General features: G+C 49.4%; 2 protein-coding genes across 25 annotated transcripts in view; one reads left to right on the top strand and one right to left on the bottom strand.

The window, feature by feature from the left end:
- EZH2 (enhancer of zeste 2 polycomb repressive complex 2 subunit) overlaps positions 1-13,775 on the top strand; it is a 96,022-nt gene extending 82,247 nt beyond the window's left edge. For 9 of the 18 annotated variants that reach the window (XM_081146654.1, XM_081146658.1, XM_081146641.1 and 6 more), the window contains 15 exons: positions 700-802; positions 1,627-1,790; positions 4,252-4,343; positions 4,872-4,952; positions 5,676-5,913; positions 6,692-6,861; positions 7,255-7,349; positions 8,308-8,348; positions 8,701-8,826; positions 9,277-9,455; positions 11,187-11,282; positions 11,759-11,840; positions 12,459-12,539; positions 12,666-12,750; positions 13,459-13,775. In XM_081146654.1, the coding sequence (XP_081002780.1) occupies positions 700-802; positions 1,627-1,790; positions 4,252-4,343; positions 4,872-4,952; positions 5,676-5,913; positions 6,692-6,861; positions 7,255-7,349; positions 8,308-8,348; positions 8,701-8,826; positions 9,277-9,455; positions 11,187-11,282; positions 11,759-11,840; positions 12,459-12,539; positions 12,666-12,750; positions 13,459-13,519 (1,694 nt within the window). In that variant the 3' untranslated portion in view covers positions 13,520-13,775. Of the gene's footprint in view, positions 1-699; positions 803-1,626; positions 1,791-4,251; positions 4,344-4,871; positions 4,953-5,675; positions 5,914-6,691; positions 6,862-7,254; positions 7,350-8,307; positions 8,349-8,700; positions 8,827-9,276; positions 9,456-11,186; positions 11,283-11,758; positions 11,841-12,458; positions 12,540-12,665; positions 12,751-13,279 lie in introns of all 18 variants that reach the window. The other 9 variants (XM_081146650.1, XM_081146644.1, XM_081146643.1 and 6 more) reach the window with 5 other exon arrangements.
- A 4,555-nt stretch (positions 13,776-18,330) lies between these two features.
- The window catches only part of CUL1 (cullin 1), a 65,198-nt gene continuing 59,863 nt past the window's right edge, over positions 18,331-23,665 (bottom strand). For all 7 annotated transcript variants that reach the window (XM_081147222.1, XM_081147220.1, XM_081147219.1 and 4 more), the window contains 6 exons: positions 23,214-23,306; positions 20,859-20,906; positions 20,710-20,792; positions 20,092-20,197; positions 19,567-19,680; positions 18,331-18,842 (listed from right to left, as the gene is read on the bottom strand). In XM_081147222.1, the coding sequence (XP_081003348.1) occupies positions 18,762-18,842; positions 19,567-19,680; positions 20,092-20,197; positions 20,710-20,792; positions 20,859-20,906; positions 23,214-23,306 (525 nt within the window). In that variant the 3' untranslated portion in view covers positions 18,331-18,761. The remainder of the gene's footprint in view (positions 18,843-19,566; positions 19,681-20,091; positions 20,198-20,709; positions 20,793-20,858; positions 20,907-23,213; positions 23,307-23,665) is intronic.

Here is a 23,665-nt window from a genome sequence, read left to right on the forward strand (position 1 = left end):
GATCATTGCTATGGACAAGTAGTGTGCTGATCCCTTTATACACACCAGCTACCTAACCCTCATGATGCCTCACAGGCAGGTCTGTTTCATGCTCTGAGGAGATAGGAGGTTTAGTGCAGCGAAGTAACTTATTTAAGTTCACACTGTTGGGAAGAAACAACCCAGAGCACTGTAATGGTAACCAGCTCCGAATCCTCGAGAGCCCATGCCCTTAAGCCCTACACCAGAGAAACGGGGTCCTCAGTCAGAGCCGGGAGCTTGTGGAGACTTGGCAAAGCTCATTATTAAGGTAACAGAAGGATTTGGGGAAAACTGCAATCTCAAAGAAGCATAAAATTTTTATGATGGGCACCTTAGTGATCGTGTAGTTCAGTGCCTTCATTTACAGATCACCCAGACCCAAGTCGGTCAGTAACCAGCTAACGTCACAAAACCAGTTAGTAGCAGAGCCAGGGTTAGAACCTATGTTTCTGCCTCCCAGTCTGCCTAAAACTTTGCATATTGGATTTTGAAGTTTTTGTTTATCTGACCTACTACTATCATGCCAAATACCTGTAAGATATATTGGTAGTAAGTGTAACACAAAGTTGATAATTTCTTAGAAGATGAGCTTTTGTTGCATATAGTTGTGTGGAGAAAATGAAAGATTGAAAACTTACTTACTTTCATTTTTTCTGTTCTTTCATATTCCCTGTTTAGATAAAGAAAGCCGCCCTCCTCGGAAATTTCCTTCTGACAAAATTTTTGAAGCCATTTCCTCAATGTTTCCAGATAAGGGCACAGCAGAAGAATTAAAGGAAAAGTAAGATTTATTCTTTTGAGGCAGCCTTACCTTGAGTGGGATGTCTCTTGCCATTTGGTTTATTGGAATGGAACTAATGTAGCTGATGAGCCACTTGTGTCATTTGTCACATGTTTGCCAAGACACTTGAAGTGAAACATTTACTTGTGGTGCTCTTTTCTACAAAAACTTGACGATGATAGAACAGGCACACGCATACTTTGCAATACTACATGTAGAGAATTTCTCTGGACACTTGTAGGAATTTTAGTGCAGTTGATGTTTAATGTTAACATTTTTTCATGAATTTGATTCTTTTTAAAAAAAAAATTTATTTTTAACCCTTTCCAGAGGATATTTGTTCCATTGCTTTTCAGAGAGAGTAGAAGAGAGAGGGGAAGAGAGAGAGAAATTGGTTGCCTCCTGCACATGCCCTGACTGGGGGCCGGGGATCAAGCCTGCAACCAAGGTACGTGCCCTTGGCCGGAATCCAACCTGGGACCCTTCAGTCCTCTGGCCGATGCTCTAACCACTGAGAACACTGGCCAGGACATGAATTGAATTTTTTTTAAAAATCTTTATTGATTTCAGAGAGAGGAAGGGAGAGGGAGAGAGAGAGAGAAACATCAGTGATGAGAGTCATTGGTCATCTGCCTCCTGCACACCCCCTACTGGGGATCGAGCCTGCAATCCCGGGATGTGCCCTGACCGGGAATCGAACCTCAATCTCCTGGATCCTAGGTCGATGCTCAACTGCTGAGGCATACTGGCTGGGCTAGAAACTTTATTTTTAAAACAATAACTTTTGTTTCTCATTGACTTACATTTCTCTTGGTTCACTTCAGATATAAAGAACTCACTGAGCAGCAGCTCCCAGGGGCACTTCCTCCTGAATGTACCCCGAACATAGATGGACCAAATGCTAAATCTGTTCAGAGGGAGCAGAGCCTGCATTCATTTCACACACTCTTCTGTAGGCGATGTTTCAAGTACGACTGTTTCCTACACCGTAAGTGCAGTTACTGTACGCTTTCAATTTCTGTCTTTGCTGTGGAATTATATCTCAGAGCAACTTGGAAATTGTTGTCGTTTATTAAAACTAGAATTTATCATTTAATCGTTCAGTTAAGATTGAAAATGTTAGGATCAGTTTCTTGTTATTTTTTAATTTGTTGCCTGAGTGTTGCTGCAAATCTTTTGCCCGTGTTTGATTTGGACTGCTGTCTCCCCACTAACCTGGGATACATGTCACTGATGTTTTCCATAAGTGCTAATGGAGCAGTTGTTTCATAATAAACTATTATTGTGAATTAGTGATAACCCAGGGCAATGCTGTGATATGGATGTAGCCAGTTTCTTTAACAAAATTGTTCAAGATATTCTTACTTGTCTAGTGTTAAATTGTTTTTCTTTTTTTAGTCCTTTTGGAAATAGCTGCATTTGAATACAGTAAAGCATAAAATGTTCCTAATGAAATTGAAGTACGGCACACACAATAGTACTTAATTTTTTGCCATTGCTGGGGAATGAGGTTTCTTGCTAAATTGTCCAGGTAACTGGAACTTCTTTAAGCACAGTTTAAAAAGTACCAACTACTTTTGAGGAACTTATTTTGAAAATATATTTCATACCTTCCAGTATCCTAAGCAGGGTTTACTTGGTATCGGTGAGCCTTTTCCATATTACATTTTAGTGTGGTGTCAGTGGCGTGGCAACACGGCAGGGGCTCTGCGCCTGTGTAAAGTCGTCCCCCTGCACTAAATGGCCCCACGTCGCCTTGTCTTTTTCAGTCCTTGAGCCCACCTTTCACAGAACTTTCCCCTCATTTTCCAGTCGTGCTCAGTGTGAGTTAGCCTGCCCAAGCCCTTAGTTCTTGCACCCAATTGAGTTTTGCTGTCTGTGCACTTCATCTGCACAGCTCCTGATCTGTGGTGAGATGTGCATCTTGGTCTGGAAATGGTATTTCTGTTGTGAAGTTTTAGTGGTTTAATTAAGTTAGAAAAACTTTAAGTAGGTTTTTGGAATTATTATTATGTCTCCCATCTCCTTGCTGTTATCCACACTCCTGTCTAGTTTAAATTGATGGTTTAGTAGTTTTAATACTTTATGGCTGTCGGGTGATTCTCAAATACTTACCTTATTTTGGCTTCCCAGTGTTGTCTTCACACAGCCCTTGACATAGTTGTTTTGAATTGCATTCAATTCCCCTTTACACATGGTTGTTTTATAGAATGTGTCCAATTCTTTTTAAGAATATTGTAAATTGCATTCACATGTCATGTCAGTGTACCAAAAAAAGGAGTGAAATTGTCCCCCCAGTTTGTTGGTTATAGATGTAGCATTTCGTGTACCTTTTTTGTTGTACAGATGAATCAAAGAAGCAGGATGCTGCTTTTAAATGTTATTACAAGAGTTATTTTGTGATCAGATTTGAGTGATTTTGATGAACCTTGAACTTGTTAATTATCTCATTTTTCAAGCTGGGGAGAAGAGAGACCAGTTTCACTCTAATGAAGTTGGCTAGTGCTTGGGAGCGGGCGGGGGTGGCATGTCCAGCAGGCTCTGTGCCCACCTCTCCTTACACAGTCAGGCTGCTCGTGTAGCCTCCACGAATTCTATGGGCATAACTTGGATAAAGTGTTTCACACTATGTACTTTTCTTAGGTAAAACAAACCATTAGGTAAATTACTAAACATATGTTACATACAGCATTTTGTGCTTTCATTTTGTGTCTGCACAATGGGAATATATATATATATGGTAAATTATAAAAAGCCCCCTCTAATCCTATTCAAGTGGTGCCACGTTATCCAGGCTTTGTTGCTTTTTGACTTACCATCGTGTTGTTCTGTCTGGCAGCTGCGTGGGCTTCTGCTGTGGGACGCACTGTAACTTCCTGACCCTGTCCTCTAAAGGGCAGCATTTGAGTTACAGCAAAAGGTGGTATTTTCCTGTGGAAAGGTGCTGGCTCCTGGCTCTCACTAGATCCTTGAGTTGTGTATAATTCAAAGAAAATGCACTTGAGTGTTTTGAGGCTGTCTTTATACTTAAAAATTAGTTTTTAACAGCGGTATCCATTCTGCTCCCCCGTGGGACAGACCGACTGCTGACTTCTTTGGAAACCAGAAAATTGTAGATGTCAGAATTCTTTTGGTAAAAATAGGAAATCTCATTTCATTGTAGAGGATGAGTCAGTCGTTTCTGTGGAGATATTAGAGACTCAAATGTTTACGATCAAAGTTCAGAGTTTATGTGCCTCAGTTATACTTATGAGGAGGAAAATAAGAAACCACTAATCATTCCAGAATGCAGTGTTCGTGCCCTGTGGGAGTCGAGTGGCAGGAAAGTTGTGGGATGTGACGCACGTATTGGCGAGACTGGAACATACTGACTTTTCCCATTGAAACTGGGGAAATGAAGGCATAAATATTTTATAGCTTTATTTGGATATTTTATCTTTATTTTGCAGCTTTTCATGCAACACCCAACACTTATAAGCGGAAGAACACAGAAACGGCTCTGGACAACAAGCCGTGTGGACCACAGTGTTACCAGCACTTGGTAAGCAGAGTGCGCGTGGTCCCGAGGGCGCTGAGGAGTGCTGGTTCAGAACTGGGCGAGGTGTGTGCAGTCAGCATGAGCTGGCTCCCGTGCTCCTGGCCACACGGCAGGCATAGGTTCTCACCCATGTGTCTCGTAGCTCTCATTACTGCACACTCTAGTCCTTCATTGATCTTGTATTAGTCTTCATGTATCTGTGTTAATCTCTTCAGCAACAGTTCAAGGTCTTTAGGATCAAGGGCTCTAGCATTACATCTCCCACAGAGTTTGCGAGCATGTGCAGTGCAGGTAGCCCACCGAACCCCAGAAACTTGGGAATCACACACGGTGGTCCTGAGCCTTTCTCAGAGCCATGGCCTGCCTTTGAGTTTTAGACCCCTGTTGTTAAGCTGTATTATAGGGCCCACAGATTTTTTTTTTTTTTTAAATAAGTGATGGAGAAAAGGTAAAGGTTTAGGAAAATAGGTAGAAAAGTTGTTTTTTTACGGGTACTATCTTATTTTTACCATTTCCCCTCTTTGAACCAAGCCACTCCTACCTAGGACTAAGTGGGTATATATTGCCTGTTGGATTTTGGACAGAAGATTCATTGAATGGCACCTGCAGAAGGTATCCTATTTTTAAGCAATTTGGTTTTTGTAGAATGAAGTATAAAACTGTTGGCTGTTCTCAAACATCTCCCTTCTATTGCCACTGAAAATGAGACACTATTTTATATATTCTTTACAAGGCAGAATTTCATTGGGCTCGTCTGAGATGTCTCTCTGGTCTCTGTAATCCATGCTTTCACCGTTTTATACTTTGAGACTGGATGTTGCCTCAGCTCCTGTCCTGTCCTACTGGGGCTGTGCATCCCTCACAGGAAAAAGCGGGATGTTTTACTAGTAAGGCAGGAAGTGACAAAGCTTTGTCCCTATGCTTTGTATTCCCCTCCTGCACTTTCAACACGACCCTGTAGAGGCACGTGCTGCCCAAGAGACCCCGGGATGGGAGCGCTTAACTCCAGGTGCATGTTGACATGATCCTCCCCATAAAAACTTACTTTTTTAAAGGGAAAAAATACACACACACACACACACACACACAGTATATTCTGCTTTTAACTTAGCAGTTAATGTATTTCACAAATACAGAACTGTCTTGCTTGATTTCTTACCACTCTAGCAATATGTAGAGCCCATGTCCGACAGCCCGCAGAGAACGTGTGCTTAGAGATGCAGATGAATATTGTGTTAAATTTCCTTACTCCCTCGCTTATGCAGCCTTTCTTTTCTCCTCCAGCAAAATGAGCTGTAGAACTTGACCTTGACGTCTCCCTGTTTCCCTTCATAGGAGGGAGCTAAGGAGTTCGCTGCCGCCCTCACTGCCGAGCGGATCAAGACGCCCCCCAAACGCCCCGGAGGCCGCAGACGAGGGAGGCTTCCCAACAACAGCAGGCCCAGCACCCCCACCATCAACGTGCTGGAGTCCAAGGACACGGACAGCGACAGGGAAGCCGGCACGGAAACGGGAGGGGAGAGCAACGACAAGGAGGAGGAGGAGAAGAAGGACGAAACCTCCAGCTCCTCCGGTAGGCCGGCCACCCCGGCCCCCGGGCTCTGGCCAGCTCCACGCCCGCAGGGCAGGCGGTGTGAAGCGCTCCTAGCTGGTTCGTTTTAATCCCAGACCAGGGCGCGCGCTCAGGCCGCGTGCCCGAGCTCTTGCTGCTGCCCTCACCCTGGCCGCTTGTTGTCTGGTCACAGGTTCGAGGGCTCTGTCTCCCAGTGTGATGTTCCCTCCGTCTTTCCCAGACAGGGCAGTGGGCTTCACGTTACTCAGCGCAGCGTACTTGATGTTCTGGGGTCATTCTGGTTATTTTCCTAACTGGGTTTTAGGTGTCCTGTCCTGTGACCTGACCATGCAGAACAGCACAACAGCCCCATTTGCTGTCGTCGTTGAGGGAGCCAGGTGTCTGATTCTGTGGGGAAAAGCTTAGGGACACTTTCTAGCCTGTTTGTTCTCAGACTTGATTCACTTCCTGCCTTTTTTTTTTTTTTAAAGATAAGAGTCAGGTCACAAAGTGTCAGGGGTAGGAACTTTTTTCTTTTTTAAAAGGTTTTTTAAATTGTTTTCCTGAGAGAGGGGAAGGGGAGGGATATAGGGAGAGAAACGTTGATGGGGAGCGGAACATCAGCTGCCTGCAACCTGGGCATGTGCCCTGACCACGAATCGAACCGTAGGTCAATCGTCATAGGTCATTCATAGGTCAATGCTCAACTGCTGAGCCATGCTGGCTGGGTGAGTTTTACTTCTTGATGCACTGTTCTGCAGTTGTCATTTCCTGACCAGTGCTTAACTTTGGTTTGTAGAAGCGAATTCTCGGTGTCAAACCCCAATAAAGATGAAGCCGAACAGTGAGCCCCCTGAGAATGTGGAGTGGAGCGGAGCTGAGGCCTCCATGTTCCGGGTCCTCATCGGCACCTACTACGACAACTTCTGCGCCATTGCCAGGTTAATCGGGACCAAAACCTGTAGACAGGTAAGCACATTGAGTAATAGACCTTCAGAGAGGGGGGAATATATAGTCCTTGACCAGATTAAGTACTGTAACAGTCTGTTATTGTACTCTTCTGAAAAGTACATTTCTTTTTTCCCGCCGAGGGAACTGAGAAAATTATTCTGATTTTAGATATTTCAGGTTAGGTGACAGTGGACTTAAAAAGCCAGTGAGAATTTAGATTGAACCTTGGGACTCTTATCAGAACATAATTGCAGCTGCTGTCCCTCTGTGAGGCTTGGGCCAGGTCTGCTTTGCTCTCTCTTGTCCCCAGCACCTTAGCAGCACAGAAGAGAGAGTCTCTGGTATGAATCAGTGTAGTACTGTAAGTGCAGTTACCTCAGTGTCCTCATGGCTGTGACTGCCTCTTGTCAGGTGTATGAGTTTCGGGTCAAAGAGTCCAGTATCATAGCTCCAGTTCCCGCCGAGGATGTTGACACCCCTCCAAGGAAGAAGAAGAGGAAACACCGGTAAGTTGCCTGTGGTGTGTCTGAGGTGCCACCGGTATGCTGCCGGCCAGGGGTGTCAAAGGGTGGGCGGTGGCGGCCTCCCCTCGGTCTATTAAAGGAAAAAAACTTAAGCTGCTTCGCAGACTTGTGGAGTCTTATTTCCACAAGCAGCTGTGGGTGTTCTGTGAGGATACAGCAGCGCCAGTGGATTTGGTGTGTAAGAGTCGTGAAAATTACGCTCACTTTGCTGCATTTGGTTGAGACAGACCTAGTAGCTCCTGCAGTAAAGGCTACACGAACAATTAATTTGTTCTAAGATGTTTCCTGAGCTCGAATCTTAGAGTGTGATGGGAGCTCTGAGCTGGTTTTTACTTGAGGAGCCGGAATCGTCCAGGTGTGTGGTGGTGTGTTGATAGAGTATCTAAGGCCCTCTGACTGTTCCTTTTCCCCAAGACCTGTGGCGGTGAGTGGGAGGTGGCTTGACCTGTAAGTACAGGGCCAAAAGATGGTGGCTGGCTGTTAGCTCTAATCCCTTCTCCCCATTTTTTCAGAGAAGCAGAGCTGGGTGTTGGGTAGGGGAGCATCTAGATTACACTTCAAAACGTGTACAGGCTCTTCCATTTCTTTAATTTAGAACTTAGATGAGCTTAGATGTTTTCCCACAGAACTTAGACTTTAGTAGATACTTCTGAATTTTTTGGTTATTTCTGATCATGGAGCTCAACTGAGTGATTAAGATGTACCAGTATTATCCACATCAGAATGAACCTGTCGAGGTGACCTTGCAAAGGGCTTCTCAGTACACAACAGGGCCCGCGGTCATGGTTTGGGTCCTGTGTGACTCTCCTTCCGGTTACTCGGGTTTAAGGCACTGCTGTTCATGGCTCAGATGGACCCATTCAAGGAGCTTCCTGGGGATCTGTGCTGACCATTCTCCCTCGCTGCCCGAGAAGACTGTTTTCCTCTTTGTGTCTTGCAGGTTGTGGGCTGCACACTGCAGAAAGATACAGCTGAAAAAAGGTCTGCATCTTCCATTCGGCCTCATTAACTTAAAAACGCCTGCTTGTCATTTGTTTTACAGTAGTAACTGGGCTAGAGTTTAGGGTATTTTGATATAATTGACTTCTGTGCATTAAGCCAATTTAAATGGAGGATGCCTGTTGATTATATTGCCAGTCAGTCCTTTTGTGCAGTGAGGGTGCGTCACCGGTGGGTAAAGGAGCAGCACCCTGGGGACCTGTGATGGGGGGCGACAAGTGCTTGGGGCTGGGGGTGCTTTCAGAATGTGTCAGGTGACGGGGAGAATGTGTTCTTGTTCCTTGTGTACAATCATCCCCCCCTGATTGACCTGCACGCTGTTGTCCTGATGCAGACGGCTCCTCCAACCATGTTTACAACTACCAGCCCTGTGACCATCCTCGGCAGCCTTGTGACAGTTCGTGCCCTTGTGTGATAGCCCAGAATTTTTGTGAAAAGTTTTGTCAGTGTAGTTCAGAGTGTAAGTATTTGTTGCTTTGATGCATGAGAATTAAGTGGGCCTTTGGTCATCCTCTGAAATAGCAACAGAAGTCGACACAACAAGGCGGCTCTGGTGGAGCCTTTGTCTGTCCAGCGTGTCCTGGCCAGTGCATGGAACGCGGGCAGGGTAGGCAAATTGGGATGAGAGGAGCTGTCTTTTTTGGTAGTTTAAATTAAGTCATAGTAACATTGGCACAGAACGTAAGGGGAATCTAGAAATAGCTACCCAGATACTTCCTGGGTACCAGAAATTGCCAGTTGGGTGGGTTCAGTCTTCAGAATAAATGAACTTGTCATAAGGGTGGTGATTCTAATTATTGAATGAAATGGACAGGAAGCTCGGATATGCATAAGTTTCTCATCTGTGTAGTGGGAAGGGGGGCCGCCTTGAGGCTCCCACGAGTCCACATGATGGTGACTATCTCTACAGGTCAGAACCGCTTTCCTGGATGCCGCTGCAAAGCGCAGTGCAACACCAAGCAGTGCCCCTGCTACCTGGCCGTCCGCGAGTGCGACCCTGACCTGTGTCTGACGTGCGGAGCTGCTGACCACTGGGACAGCAAGAACGTGTCCTGCAAGAACTGCAGCATCCAGCGGGGCTCCAAGAAGGTGCGGTCTGGGGTAGGGGACATGGGACACGACACGGCAGGGCCGGGCCAGCAGTCTCCGTTAACTGAGGACAAAAAGTGACCGCTGAATGAAGGTGCAGCTGATGGGAGACCCTGGGTGTCTCCTTGGGCACCTGCTCCTCTGTATTGTAGGAGGAAACAGCTGTTACAGCATCAGGTTTGGAGTAAGAGGTGGTTTTCTAGGTTAGCAGATGATGTGAATTTCTTTTTAAGTTTTGTTAATAGGAACACCATTTGTAAATGACTAGTTCCGAGTATAGAGACCCATTCTTTCAAATAGTAGCCATTTTCCTTTTGTGCAGAGCAAGGAATGAAATTCCCCACAGTAGTTTTTGCAGACTTCATTCTTTTAATAACCTTGAAAACCTCACAGCCAGGACTTACATAACTGGGAGTTGCATACAGGAGATTTTTAATTGTAGCAACCATGACCTTCATGAGTGAGAAAGGAAATTAACAACATATGCTGGGAAAGGTCAGTGTCTTATTTTTTTAGAGTAGATGGTGTGTTTCTTTTTATTACAATAGCTGGCATTTATTATTTCACATATAGCAGGCACTGGGCTAAGTGCCCTGTGCATTACTCATTAGTCCTCATGAACCCCATTTTCTAGCTTGGGAAACAGAGTTCAAAGACTTGAAAGGAGGAGGAACCCCAGGCTCCGCTGTGACCTCCACCTTGGGTCACATGATGGAGGCCACACTACTGCCCCGCCCCCTCCTACCAGGAGTTGTGTTTCTGGCAGTGGTTTATTTTACTCTGATGGTTTAGACAGTTTTTCTCTGGGTAGTTTATGTCTATTGAGGTCATTCTGTCACGGTGATGCTCTAGTTTCCCATAGCACCCCATGATGGGCCCTAAAAATCCCCCCCCAGGATAAACTTCAGTTTGCTCAGAAAGTGGGCAGTGCTGTTCATGGTGACACACCTTCTGTTAACTCTGAAGACAGTAAACTGTAGATACTTTCTTACCAACTGGGTTTCATTTGCTTAACAATGTTATTTAGCTAATTTAGTTTCTGATCAGGGTGGTATTTGGGAAATTCCCGACAAGTGGGCCTAGGCTGGATTAGAATAGGAGTAGATTGGGAACTTGGGTGACCAGGGGCCTTTTTAAAGGACACAAGGAAATCTGGGATGAAAGGTAATAATGAACCACAGTGGAAAGGGAGGGAGGGATTCGTCCCCAGACATACTCTAACGAGGATTGGCTGTGTGGGTCATCTTGGCATCTGCTGAGAACAGAATGCTGGGCTGAGATGGTGACACCACCTCCTGGCAGTTCTCCGTGCTGTTGTGAGGAGCTGCTGTGGAATAGCTGAGCTTTGGTGCCATAGGAATAAAGGAGCCAGGAGTCCCAAATGCGAAGTGGAGAAGCTGATGGTAGAGGCCACTGTGGGGAGGGGGATTTGGTGCCCTTGAATGAAGTGCACGTTGAAGGGTCATTCAGGAAGTCCAAGGGCGACTGCTGTGGGTACCTTGTTGAAGGATGGTTAGTTGATTTTTTTCTGGAGGTAGGTTTCTGTACCTTATTTACATAAAACCCAAAGCATTATTCTTGCAGTTTGTTAGCCCCTTTGGCAAAAGTGGGGAAGTTACCTCTCAATACAGGCTCTTCAGAGTAGGCCTAAGGATTTGCAGCGGTTCACCCTGTGGTCCACTTGTCAGCAGCCCGCTTTGCTCTCCTTTGATTGACTGCTTTGTTCTCTAGCATTTATTGCTGGCACCGTCTGATGTGGCTGGCTGGGGGATTTTCATCAAAGATCCTGTCCAGAAAAATGAATTCATCTCGGAATACTGTGGAGAGGTAAGGCCAGAGCAGTCCAGCTTTCTGGTATGTAGCAACTTTGTTTCGGATGGATTATCACTGGGCATGTCCAGTGGGTCTGGTTAGAAATGAATTAATACAAAATGCCTATTTTGGCTTGGACTTAGCTTGTGGGTTTGCTTTGCTTGGTAACTGGACTGCTTCAGTCACATTTATTAGCTTCTTTCTGGAGACCAGGGGGCTGGGAACAAGAGGCTTGCGATGGAAGAGTCTGTCCTTTTAATCCACAGCCTCCTTCATGAGGGCCTAGAAGTGGGGCTAGCTTCAGCTTGGGGTCAGTCCACCCAGTTTTTCATTAAGTAAAAAACAATTGTTAATCACTGTCTCCAAGCGTAATTACTTTGTGGAAATAGTTCTGAGTCTAAGTCCTTGAAGCCCATTGATTCCCGTGATGAGCTTGTGTGTGGTTTGGTCACCTGATCCAACACCGTCTCATCCCCTGTCCATCTTCTTAGATAATTTCTCAAGATGAAGCCGACAGAAGAGGCAAAGTGTATGATAAATACATGTGCAGCTTTCTCTTCAATTTGAATAATGGTATGTTCAGGAGTCAGGGCACCCTGTTTCTGGGTCGCTCCTGGGGCCCCTTCATTCATATTCTGAGCTGGTGTTTCTCATGCACCTCAGTGGCAGAGCGGGTCATGTTCAAGGAAAGTGGCCTGGGCCACCTGAGCCACGGTAGACGCTGGCTGTGGGACATCCTGGGGTCTCGAATCAGCAGCTTCTCTAGCACTTCCCGGATGGATGCTGCTTTCCCACAGGGGGCTGGAGTCCTGTCGTGGGGGCCTGTGATGAAAAGCAGGTGCTTAGTACCTAAGATGTTCCAATAACCCTTGGCTGAAGCGAGGATGGATAAAGATTAATTTTAGATACAAAATGCTTATTCTTGACGTTGGGAAAACTTTAGATTCCATTTTTTGCAGTGTTTTGCTCAGTAATGCATACATATATTTGCAGTTAGGTAACAGCATTTGAGAGACAACTATCCTGAACTAGCAATTTTATTTAGAATAGTGTTTTCTTGCAAATGAAGTCAGCTGAATGATTTACTTGCTTTTGAAAGCAACCCCTGAACTAGAACCAGTTATAGTTCCAGAAGCATAGTCTTTATCTAAAACAAACTGTTCACTGCATTGTGCTTATTTTTTTCCTTAGATTTTGTGGTGGATGCTACCCGCAAGGGTAACAAAATTCGTTTTGCAAATCATTCGGTCAATCCAAACTGCTATGCAAAAGGTAAGTGCTTCTGGAGTCAGGATTCCCAGTCTGACGACGGGCCCCCCACGGTAGTGACGTGCAGCCCTGGGAAGACTTACTGTAACCAAGTCCCTTCCGTTGCTGACACTGCCTGTCTCTCTGTAGTCATGATGGTGAACGGCGACCACAGGATAGGGATCTTTGCGAAGAGAGCCATCCAAACCGGCGAAGAGCTGTTTTTTGATTACAGGTTGGTAACAGTGCGTTTCTGGTGTGACCTGAGGGCTTTTCTGGACTCCGGACAGAGGCTGTCTTTCTGCTCTTTGCTGGGTCTTGTGTTGTTGAAGGGTCTGGGGTCATTCTTTGCCTTGGCGGGGAGTTGGGGTATGGTTTCCATTATACAAGCACTGGTATTTTAAAAACTGAATAAAAAGAATGCAGGAAGCCCCATTTTTTCACCCTGCTGCAGTCAGTGCTGCGGCGCATGCCTTCCTCAAGGGCGTGCTCTGCTTGTCTTAAACTGTTCAGTGTAGAGGACTGTTGGCCCATGTCCTACCTGGTCACCCTGTCACTGTCAGGAAGCTGAGGACACGGGGCCCCTGGTGGTGGTTACACTGTCAGGCCCTGTGGGATAAACTCACAAGCCATTGAACACTTACCTACATGCAGTCAGAGGACTGTGTAGTTCAATACTGTGGCTGACTGTACACCCCATTCAGAAGCTCTGTCTTGAGTACTGAGTTGTCATAAACTAGGGCCCGTGTGTTGTCACTTTGAAGGTACGATCCAAAGCAGGTGTGACAGCGCGGGAAGACGCGGTGGCCCCCTCTTCTGAATGAGGCGCAGCAGTGTGTCACTGGATGTGTGTGCCTTTCTCTGCACCCACTGAAGTAAGTGGGTGGTCGTGTTCGCTGTCCCCTCGGTGGGCCTCGGTCATGCCTGTCTCCTGCCGTTTCAGATACAGCCAGGCCGACGCCCTGAAGTACGTGGGCATCGAGCGAGAGATGGAGATCCCTTGACGTCTGCTACCTCCTCCCCTCCTCCTCCGGAACAGCTGCCTTAGCTTCAGGAACCTCGAGTACTGTGGGCAATTTAGAAAAAGAAAATGGTTGAAATCCTGAATTTGCAAAGTACTGTAAGAATAATTTATAGTAATGAGTTTAAAAGTCAACTTTTTATGCCTTCTCACCAGCTGCAAAGTGTTTTGTACCAGTGTTTTTGCAATAATGCAGTATGGTACATTTTTCAACTTTGAATAAAGAATACTTGAACTTCTCCCTGCTGTTGGCATCCATCATGGAGCGTCAGCTGATTTTGAAAAGGAGACTCACATTCAGCACCTCTGGTCTTGCCTAGGAGGGCTTACGTATTAGACAGAGGTGGGCTAAGGTAGGTTTACAGTTGAGCACGGAAAAGCGTATTCCTGCATCATCGTTACAACTATATAAACCTACTTTGTCCACCCCCCACACATGTAAATATTACTGTGTCACTTCATTATCCACGTAAGATGAAATGACATGACACTATCTGCATCCTGAAACTGGGAGGAGAGGTGGGGCGAGCACGTCCCAGCCGGGTGGCCTGGAGAGTTACCTGTAAGCTGTGTTCTCCACACATGAGGTGACAGGTTCAACCTGTCTTGCTCTAAGTTCCTTTAGTCTGGACCCAGTCCTTCAGAGACACAGCAGTGTGGCGGAGATTCCTACCTACCCATGAAAGGTGATGCTATAACCAAACTGGTTTCCAAGGAAACCTCTCAGGCAGAGTGACACATTCCAGCACCCTCCCCGGATACACTGACCAATACAGCCTGTGTATAAAAATGCATTTTCCAGAGTTAGATAAAATCAATTTAAAACTCACCTTGCCCGGCTGGGCATGGCTCAGCGGTTGAGCGTCGACCTAGGTAGGATCCAGGTGATCGGGGTTCGATTCCCGGTCAGGGCACATGCCCGGGTTGCGGGCTTGATCAGTGATTCTCTCCCCCTCTCCTTTCCTCTCTCTGAAATCAATAAAGATATATATTTAAAAAATAAAACACCTTTTCCAGTTATGCAAACACAGACAAGACTCGGGTTTCTGTTGCCTCGATGCATGAGCCCTAGCAGCACGAGTCCTAAAAGTTAATTTGCCATTTAGCTTTGGCAGCGAAAAGATCTGGCCTCACACACCGGTCTCCTGCCGGTTACCAGAAGGTTCTGCTCTGCCCTGCTCAGTTTCGAACCACTGACTATCCCACTCTCCACCCAGGAGGGTGACACAGTTGGCTGTTGCTCACAGAGGCACCTAGAACTCCTGGGCCTGCTCTGCCTCGGGAGCGCAGCTCATTTGTTCACACACGCGGCCTGCTCAGGACCCCCAACGTGGCGCTCCCTGCAGTCACCGCTCTCCCACTGCTCTCGGCGCCTAACCTGTCCCCAGGAGCAAACAGCTGGGTGGTGGATCCTGGAGTCCAGGGAGGTGCTCACTGCGTGCACCACAGACGCGAAGGCAGACTGAAGGTGGCGCCGGTGGGGAGCAGCAGCTTCACGCACAGCGAGCTGCTGGCACCTACTGGAAGTGCCTCTTGGTGAACTCGGCCCCGGTCACCAAGTCCCACACGACGACGGTCGGTCTGCATCAGAGCTGGTCACCTTCAGACTTTATGGGAGAGGAGCCACGGAAACAGGTTATTCAAATACCCGGTTACCAAAGACAGATCCGGAGGAGCTGAGTGTAACGAGTGCTTTCCACCCCTCACCGCTGCGGATCAGCAGTTCTCAACCTCTTCCGTCCCATGGCTCTCAAGCTGATTACTAAAAGCCGGTGGCACGCCAAAAACGTATTTTCTGCCGATCTGACCAAAAAAAGGGTTATAATTTGATTCAGTCACATGGGATGGCTATTGTGTTGGCTGTTGCTATTTTTTGGACAATCTAAGGGAAAAGAGGCCAGCGCCCGACTAGCCGGGTGTCGCGTGTTGAAACGTTCCCGCAGCGCGCCGCTGTAGCCTGTGTGTCCCCACGGAGGATGCGGAAGTAGGGGTGTAACAAGTGTCCCTGAGTACAGATGTCTCCCAAGTTCCCGAACGGCTTAGGGAGGTTACACAGTTGTACGAGGAAGGCAACCTGCCCGGAGGTGGCCCCCTATGGTCCCTAAGCTTTCTAACGGTCATAACCTTATGAAGCCCTGGCTGGGTGTGCTGGGGTTGCGGGTTCGATCCCGCGTTGGGGCACACAAGCAACCAATGAACGAATAAGCGGACCAAAAAATCGATGTTCCTCTCGCTCCCTTTTTCAAAAAGGGAACCTCACGAAGATGACCCACAGCTCTAACAGTCCCGACCCCGTCTAGGCAGTGCCTCACCCGCACGCTAACTTCTGCACCGTGAAATCAGTGGAATTTGCTTTAAAATACCAATTACAACCACTTACCCAGGAACGCTTTTCAATAGTGTCTGGCTCGTTCTGCCTCCCTGTATCCATCCAGTGACAGAGTCCTGATGCCACCTGTGCCCCCGCCCTGCCAAAGTCAACGAGTCGTATCATGCAGACGGGTCATCAAGAAAGGGTCCAAATTCCTGACCTTTTTCACGACCTAAGTGTTCTGCTGGCAGTTGGCTGAGCTTTGGGCTCCTGCTCGATTAGCTGAGACACGCTGCTCCCCCACCGCCCGTCACAGACGACCCCTTAGGGTCCAGCATCAGTATGAACTTTTCGCAGGTGAACCCCATCTCCATATGGGGGTTTAAAAAACTTCATTTTTAAAAAATTGTTAAAAGTATTACAGGTGTCCTATTCCTCCCCGATTGAAACCCCGCTCCATATCCACTCACCTTGATGACGAAGCTGCACTTGGTCGGCCACTGGAGAACTGGAAAGGGGACCCAGGGGTGTGAAATCAGACCACCTGTCAGCCAGGTTACTGCGGTCCCTGAAAGGTCCTCAGAAGCTGGATTCAGTTCAAACAGGGAAGCACATTTGAGGCTTCACCTGCGTGTGGTAAAATCAAGTTTTTCAAGGTTGGTCATCTTAAAGAGCTGTCAGTAAAAATACTTTAAATTTCAGGTGCTTCCTGTTCCTGTATCAACGCAGCCTGCATTTCAGGGTCCGAGGGACGGGCCAGCAGTGCAGGCTACGCAGGCGGGTCTGAAGGCAGCCCCGCCAGGACCTCGACCCTCGCAGGGCAGGGCGGAAGGCTGCCCGTAGGTGAGAGGAAGTGGTGCCCTCGGGCCGCAGTACTGGCCACAGACGGCCCGGCACACGGCTGCCGTCAGCAGAGGGCTTTCCGGCCCCCGGGCCTCTGCCTGTCCCCCAGGGGCTGCCCTGAACGCGCATTCCCGAGTGTTTCCCGGCTGCTCAGCGGGACGGGAGCTCCAGTCTCTGGCGTGTTTGGAGGCCCTTGATGGTCCTTGTCAGGCGAGGACATGGTTTGGGGAACCAGGTGAGAGGTCCCGGTTGCCCCTTCCCCTCTCCGCCCCCTGGCCTGTTAACCAGCATTTATCGAGCGTGAGGGGCCGGTACAGGCACGGAGCCCGAGGATGTGGGGTAACCACCTCCTTACCCAGCGGTCCTGCCTCCTGACTTGGCCAAGGTCCCCACCTGGGGCCCTCCCGACCCTGGAGGGTTCAAGACACACCAGCAACGGGGCTCAACACAGGTCCTTCAAGTGGCTCCTGGGTGTGTCTGTCCCAGAGGCCGATGAAGGAACTGCTGTGAGGCAAGGCCTCCAGGATGGGGGGATGGGGGTGTCCCCTGGGCGGTCATCCTGCTTGTGCCTGGCTTATACACTGGGAATCGTTTGAAAGAGACACTAAGTGTGGAAACCATCACCTAAGTGCTTAGTCTTCTTCGTATTACTTGTTATAACCTTTCGCTTTTCAAACTAACCTGCTACGTGCCAAGTTGTTCCAAGAAACTCGAACTTCACTTCTGCGCATTCCTTCGGCTACGCCTCCTGCGTTTCCAACCGACTCCACATCGGTCTGCGGTAAGTGTTCAGGATTCACACCCTTAGGAAACCTGTGAGGTTTAGGACGAAGACAAACCTCAGAGCTGAGCCCGTCCGGGAGGTCTTGCTACCACCTTCCATCTTTTCTGTCCCCCAGTCAGGAAGTGACATGACGAGTCAACTGTGGCAGCAACTGGACAAAGAACAAAGAGTTATGGGGGTGTGCAGGCTGGAACCCAGGCCCCAGTGCTGGGAGCCGGTCTCCTCTGGGGCACCCGGTGGAGAACATGCCAACTTACCAGCAGGTGCCTGAAGAGCCACAGCTGGCAGGCCGGTCTCTGATTCTGCTGTCGGGCTCCTCGGTCATGGACGGAGGGGACTCGGGCCCCCGTGCTGGGAGTTGTCCCAGGAGCTGCCTGAGGTCACGCTGAACTGTAGCTTCTTGTATTCTAACAAGTGGTTAGAACTGGAATGAGCCACTGGGCCCCATCACAGCTCCAGGATACTGGCTTGGTGGCCCCAGACTGGCCCTGGCCTGGAGCCAGCGACCCACGTCACTCCCAGCTCCTTGACTCACTGGGACAAGTTCCCTCTTCTCAGTTTCCCCACCGGTTTCTCAGGTCAGGGGTCAGAGGATCAACCTGTTTGTCCTTACAGGTGGCAGATGGAAGCAACGTGCCACGGAATCTCGCGCCACATGCAGGTCCCTGGAGGGACCCACAGGAATGAGCATCCATGTTTGAAAGATAATTACAAGGGTGCTCAAAACTGGAAGATCTAAAGAATGCAGCCTGTTCGACTACAGGAAGACGGAGTATACGTTTGCTAATCACATATTTTATTTACATGTAGAAATTAGTAAAACTGAAAACAAAACCAAATGCAACTTTTACAGAAATCCTTTAATTTTCTTTATTTTCACACATTAAAAAATGAAACACACTATACAAATGGTTTTCAGAGCAGATTACACGCGGGTCCGTTCAGACTCCTCAAAGTGCCGCCGCCACTCCACGGGCCGCCCAGACGGCGCGGCCGGCGGTCAGCACGTGGCCGATGTATTGATCTAGACGCGGTAGCATGCAGCCCTCGGCATGGAGGTTCACCCCTCGGTCCTTAAATTAGGTTAAATGGCGTCGGTGTCCATATTTACAGACTTGAAATGTGTCGATCCTGAGCAGTTCTGATGTACACCCGAGACCGGCTGATGGGATCTGGGTCTCGGTCAGAAGGGAGGCCAGTGGCGCAGGCGGCTGCTAGGAACTGTTGTCATCCTGCCCGCCAGGAGCGTCTGCCTGCCGCGGCGGCAAGTCAGACCCTCTACGAGGGTTAAGCCAAGTAACTGTAGGTGTCCTTTTCCCCATCAACTCGCTCCAAATACTCTTTCTCGATCAGAATGTCAATGCATTTCTGGGCGTTATTTGAAAAGGAAGAAGTAGTGAAGGAAACATTTATTATCAGAACAGAGACAGGCGCCCTCACCACGGACCCCGCCTGCGCGCTCAGCGGGAGCAGTCGCCTCGTACAGCCCCGCCCCCCAGCGTGGGCCCTCCAAAGGGAGGCCCCTCAGCGCCAGCCTGGGAGCCCTGCCCCCGCCCCGGGTCAGGTGCCGCAGGAGCCGGGAGGGCCACCACTGCCCTTTGCACCAGCAGGGAACGGGTCGTGGGGTGCCCTGAACAAGCTGGCTCCTGGGCTGCCTCCGAATGCAGCCCATGGCTGTTGGGGACGCTTGTCAACCGCACCCGCTGCACTGCTGTGGTTTCTATTTTAAACAACCCAGCCAGGAATGAGATGAACGGCAGCCGCCAGGAGCTTGTTCTGCTCGCACAGGAGTCCCCACACAGCAAGAGATGCACACCCGACCGACACGCCACCCCAGAGACCAGCCTCCCTAACGTGACGCGGACGCGGGACGGTGGGCTCCACTCTAGAGCGTGGGTGGTACGACCGGCCAGCTGAGCACTCACGCCTGCACCTCTCCCTCCACATTTCAATGGAAATTAAGCCCATCTCTTTCACAGGACTCTACCGCACACGAAGAACCAAGTTCCTCCTTCAGCAAACAGCCAACGCCTGCTCTCAGTCCCATCTTTTCTATAATAAACCAACTGCCTCTGCCAGGCGTCTCCTGTACCTTGATAACTGGGACCCGGGGCTTGAACCGGGAGGACAGCTGCGTGAGCACCTCCCCGAGCAGCTGCTGGTGCTTCAGGACCTTCCGCATCTTCATGATCCTCACGATCGCCGCCTGCGGGACGGACAGGGAAGCACAGCTTAGCCCACACTGAGGGTGAGCAAGGGGGCCGCCAAAGCTCTGCCTACGCATCAGGACCGGGTCCCGACAGGACACACACGCTGCAGGGGAGCAGGCAGGGAGTTCTGTCCACCTACACTTGCGCTTACGGGCAATTCTAATAACCATAAAACATTTAAAAAATGAGAAAAATTCAGTCTTCAAGCCACAGAAGCTGCCCAACCCCTCAGTTAAACAGCCTCCTTCCTTCCAATCCGAACTCCCCACATTTGCTATTTCACTGATCCCGCCCAGAACCAGTCATCACCCCGAAGCTATCCACAGGCCACAGCCAAGCCAACGGGACGGAGGCCCTCCCCGGCAGGGACACGCCCGCCGACCCAGGTGCCCGCACCCGCACGTCACCTGGATCAGCAGTTTGCGGTCCTCCTCAATGTTTTTGTGTGTGGTTTCCTGTTCCTGCTTCTGTTCGGTTTTCATTGGCACATTGATGTTAACCCTTAATTTTTTACTGTCGAGAAAATCAAGGAAACAATCACTTATTTGAAAAGGCAGACAATACAGGTTCCTGTCTGCTTCCAACTGCTCCCCAGGTGGGCCGAGAGGGGCCGTCCCTGCCTCCTCGGCAGCGCCCACCCCGAGCTCGGTGAACAGGCCTCTAACCCAACACAGTCCTGCCGCTGGTCACGGACATGTGCGCACCAGGAACTCGGCCCCTTCGCCTGCTCCACCCGAATCGTGTCAGGAGGAATAAAATCAGGACCCTTGCACAGAGGTCCGAACTTCTAAGTGAGCTATTTAAAGAGCCTTATTTGCCAAGTGAAATGCAAGAACCAAAACCAGAGCAGAGTCAAGTGGAGAAACACCCAGAATCCTCAATGGCAGCAAACTCCGGCCCTGCCTGTGCAGCCCACGTGGCGCCCCAGCCCCAGCCCCAGCCCTGGTGAGCTGCCACAGCAGCCAATGCGCCCGCTCGGGGTCGGGCGAGGCGGCGGTCCGGGAACACGCCGAGCGGCGCCTTACTTTTTGTAACCAAGGTAGAGCTTTATGAGGGTGTCGGGCCGCAGCTCCACCTCGTCCACGTTGGCACCTTCGTCCTCCAAGACCTGGAGGGAAACGGGCGTCACTGCCTGTCTCGGAAAAGGCCCCCCGCCTACCAGACGTGCACATACCAGCAACTTCGACTTCAACAGAATCTGCAGGACCTGGGCCAGAATGTCCTGTAATTAGAAAGCAGGGTCAGTAAGGAGAAAATGCATTTTGTTTGCAATAAAAACCGCAGGTGATGCCAGAAGCCATTTCTCCCTGAGCCCACTGCATCCCGGTGACGCCAGCCCCCTTTAGCCTCATTGCTGACGATGGAAACCGGTGGTGCGGTTACACCCGGTATCACAGCCCACGCACAACCGGCTCCTTGTCAACCTGACAGGAACCTTATGCCCAAAAGCTCCTCTCGGCCACTGGTCCCTGAAAGAAACACCAGAGCATCCCAGCCGGGCCAGGAGGGCGCTCTGCCCACGACACGGCGGGCTCGGGTGGCGACCTGCTGTCCACTGGCCTTTGGTGAGCTCTAAGCACGTGGTGGCTCCGGGGCTGTCTTCTCGCCCGTGAACGGGGGGGGGGATGTCCAGTCACTTCATTCCCCCTTTAGCTTCACAGCTAGGAGACAGTCCCCACAGGAAGGACCCAGGATGGCTCCCGAAACCCTTCCCAGGCAGCCGGCCCCTGGACAAACTTCTGTCGCTAACAGGCCAACAGTCATGCCTGGGCAGAGATGTGCGACAGATGGCTGGGGCGTGGTCCAAACATGTCTGGAGACCAGAAACTGGGCACAGGTACCCCGAAAGCTGGAGGACGCTCCACCTTTCCAAAATCCCGCCCTGAACTCGCCCGCCTCTGTCACAGCTCTCCTGACGCCCTCATTCCCCCTTGGCCCCGACGGCAGAGCGAGGGCTCTGGCTGCCTTACTGAACCCAGCTCGGTCCACTGGCACAAGACGCACAAGGGCCCTATTCTGGAGTCGGGTGACTTGTGAGGGTCGGCGACACAATCAAGAGGAAAGGAACAAGGTCTGGCCTTGGATCAGGCAATGAACGGTTCCTTAGACATGACACCAGAAACACAGGCAACAAGAGGAAACACAAAGTGGACTTCATTGCAATTAGAACTGTGTGTGTGAAAGAAAATGAACAAAGCCCACAGACAGGAGGAAGTCTCTGTAAACCAGGTATTTACAAGGGTCTATTCACAGCACACACATACAGAAACCGTGCAACTCAACAATAAAAAGGCAAATCACCCAAATAAAAATGGGCATGACAACTGCTGGCGAGGACGGGGAAGGCGGAGGCGCCTGGTGCGGCCGCTAAGGGACAGTGTGGCAGCTCCGTGGAAGAGTCAACCTGAGTTATGACCCAGCAACTCCCCACCCAGGAGACGCCCAAGAGAACTGAAACCACGTACAAACAAAAACTTATACGTGAATGTTCACAGTATTATTCGTAAAAATCAAGATTGAAACAACCCACTGGTCCAACAAATGAATGGCCAGACATAATGTGGCCCATCCACACGACGCAGTAAACCCCAGGCGTGAGAACGAACGAGGCACACGGAGCGAGAGGCGGACACAGGAGCCCCCGATGCCGTGACGCGAGGTACATGACATGTCAGAGCAGGGAAATCCAGGCGCAGAGCAGCGGGTCGGCCGGGCGAGGGCCGTGCCTGCTCAGGGGACTGGGTCTCTTTCTGGGGGGATGACACTGGTGGGGACGGCGGTGGCTGCACAACCTCGTGAAAAACTTCTCAACGGTACACTTTAAAATGCGCACAATTTTATGTTTCGTGAAACCTCTCTCACTAAAAGACTAGCAGGAAGAACAGCATTAAAATGAAGTGAAGGTTTAGCTTAGTGACGATAAAGCTGAGCAGGCAGGAGGCGAAGGACGAGCTAAGGAACGAGAGGCAGGTGTTTTCTCGTGTGTGCGCCTGTATGTGTGACAGTGGCTTTAAAAAACCTTAAAAAAAAAAAAAAAAAAAAAAAAAGTCTGATTTCAGAGAGAGGGAGAGAGAAATACCAACGATGAGAGTCACTGACCGGCTGCCTCCCGCACGCCCCCTACTGGGGATCGAGCCTGAAACCCAGGCATGTGCCCTGACCGGGGACCAAACCTTGACCTCCTGGTTCATAGGTCACTGCGCAACTACTGAGCCACACCAGCCAGGCTCCACCTGCTTTCTCCAACCTTGTCCCTTGCTTAACTTCAAAAGCATAAAAGAGGCTGGAGAACTGTTAGTCTCCCAAGCATTTGAGACCTTGCTCCCCAGCCTATTTTTTGAGTCAGTTTGGCTCAAACTCATGAAAATTTAAAAAAATAATAATAATTAAACTTCTAGAAAACATGTATTAAAATCCTGGAATAAGAGCATATTTGTAGGCAAATCTCTCTCAAATCAAAGACCCTCCTGGCCTCTCGCACGCCCTCCCCACAGCGCCCACAAGCCCGGGAGGCGGGGAGGGCGGGTACCATTTTGATCTGAGTGCTGTCCGTCAGCTGCTGCACCGCGTACGCGTCCTCCGTGTTATACTGAAGCAGGATCGCCATCTGGAATGTCGACGCCTTTGAGGTCCCCCACATGAAAGAGAGAGAGGCGAATTTAAACTCGTGAAGGACACCACAGCGCCTAAGCCTGAAGCACTTAGGACAAAAGGTGCGACTCCACTTCAATGCAACGTGCTCCGGAGAGACTTTCCCACCTTCTCAAACATTAGAATGATGGTGAATTTTCTCCTAAAATGTCTTGTCCATGTAAATACACACGTGTCCACACTCATTTACACACACACCCCCCTGGTATACACAGGAACATTAGGCATCAATCTTCAAGTTTGTTTGTTTGTTACACAAAAGCCAAGGGAAATTACCTTTTGATACATCACTGACATAAAACATACTGAATCGTATTTGCATTTTTTATC

Source organism: Miniopterus schreibersii (assembly GCF_964146895.1).
Source record: "Miniopterus schreibersii genome assembly, chromosome: 9".
Taxonomy (NCBI): Eukaryota; Metazoa; Chordata; class Mammalia; order Chiroptera; family Miniopteridae; genus Miniopterus; species Miniopterus schreibersii.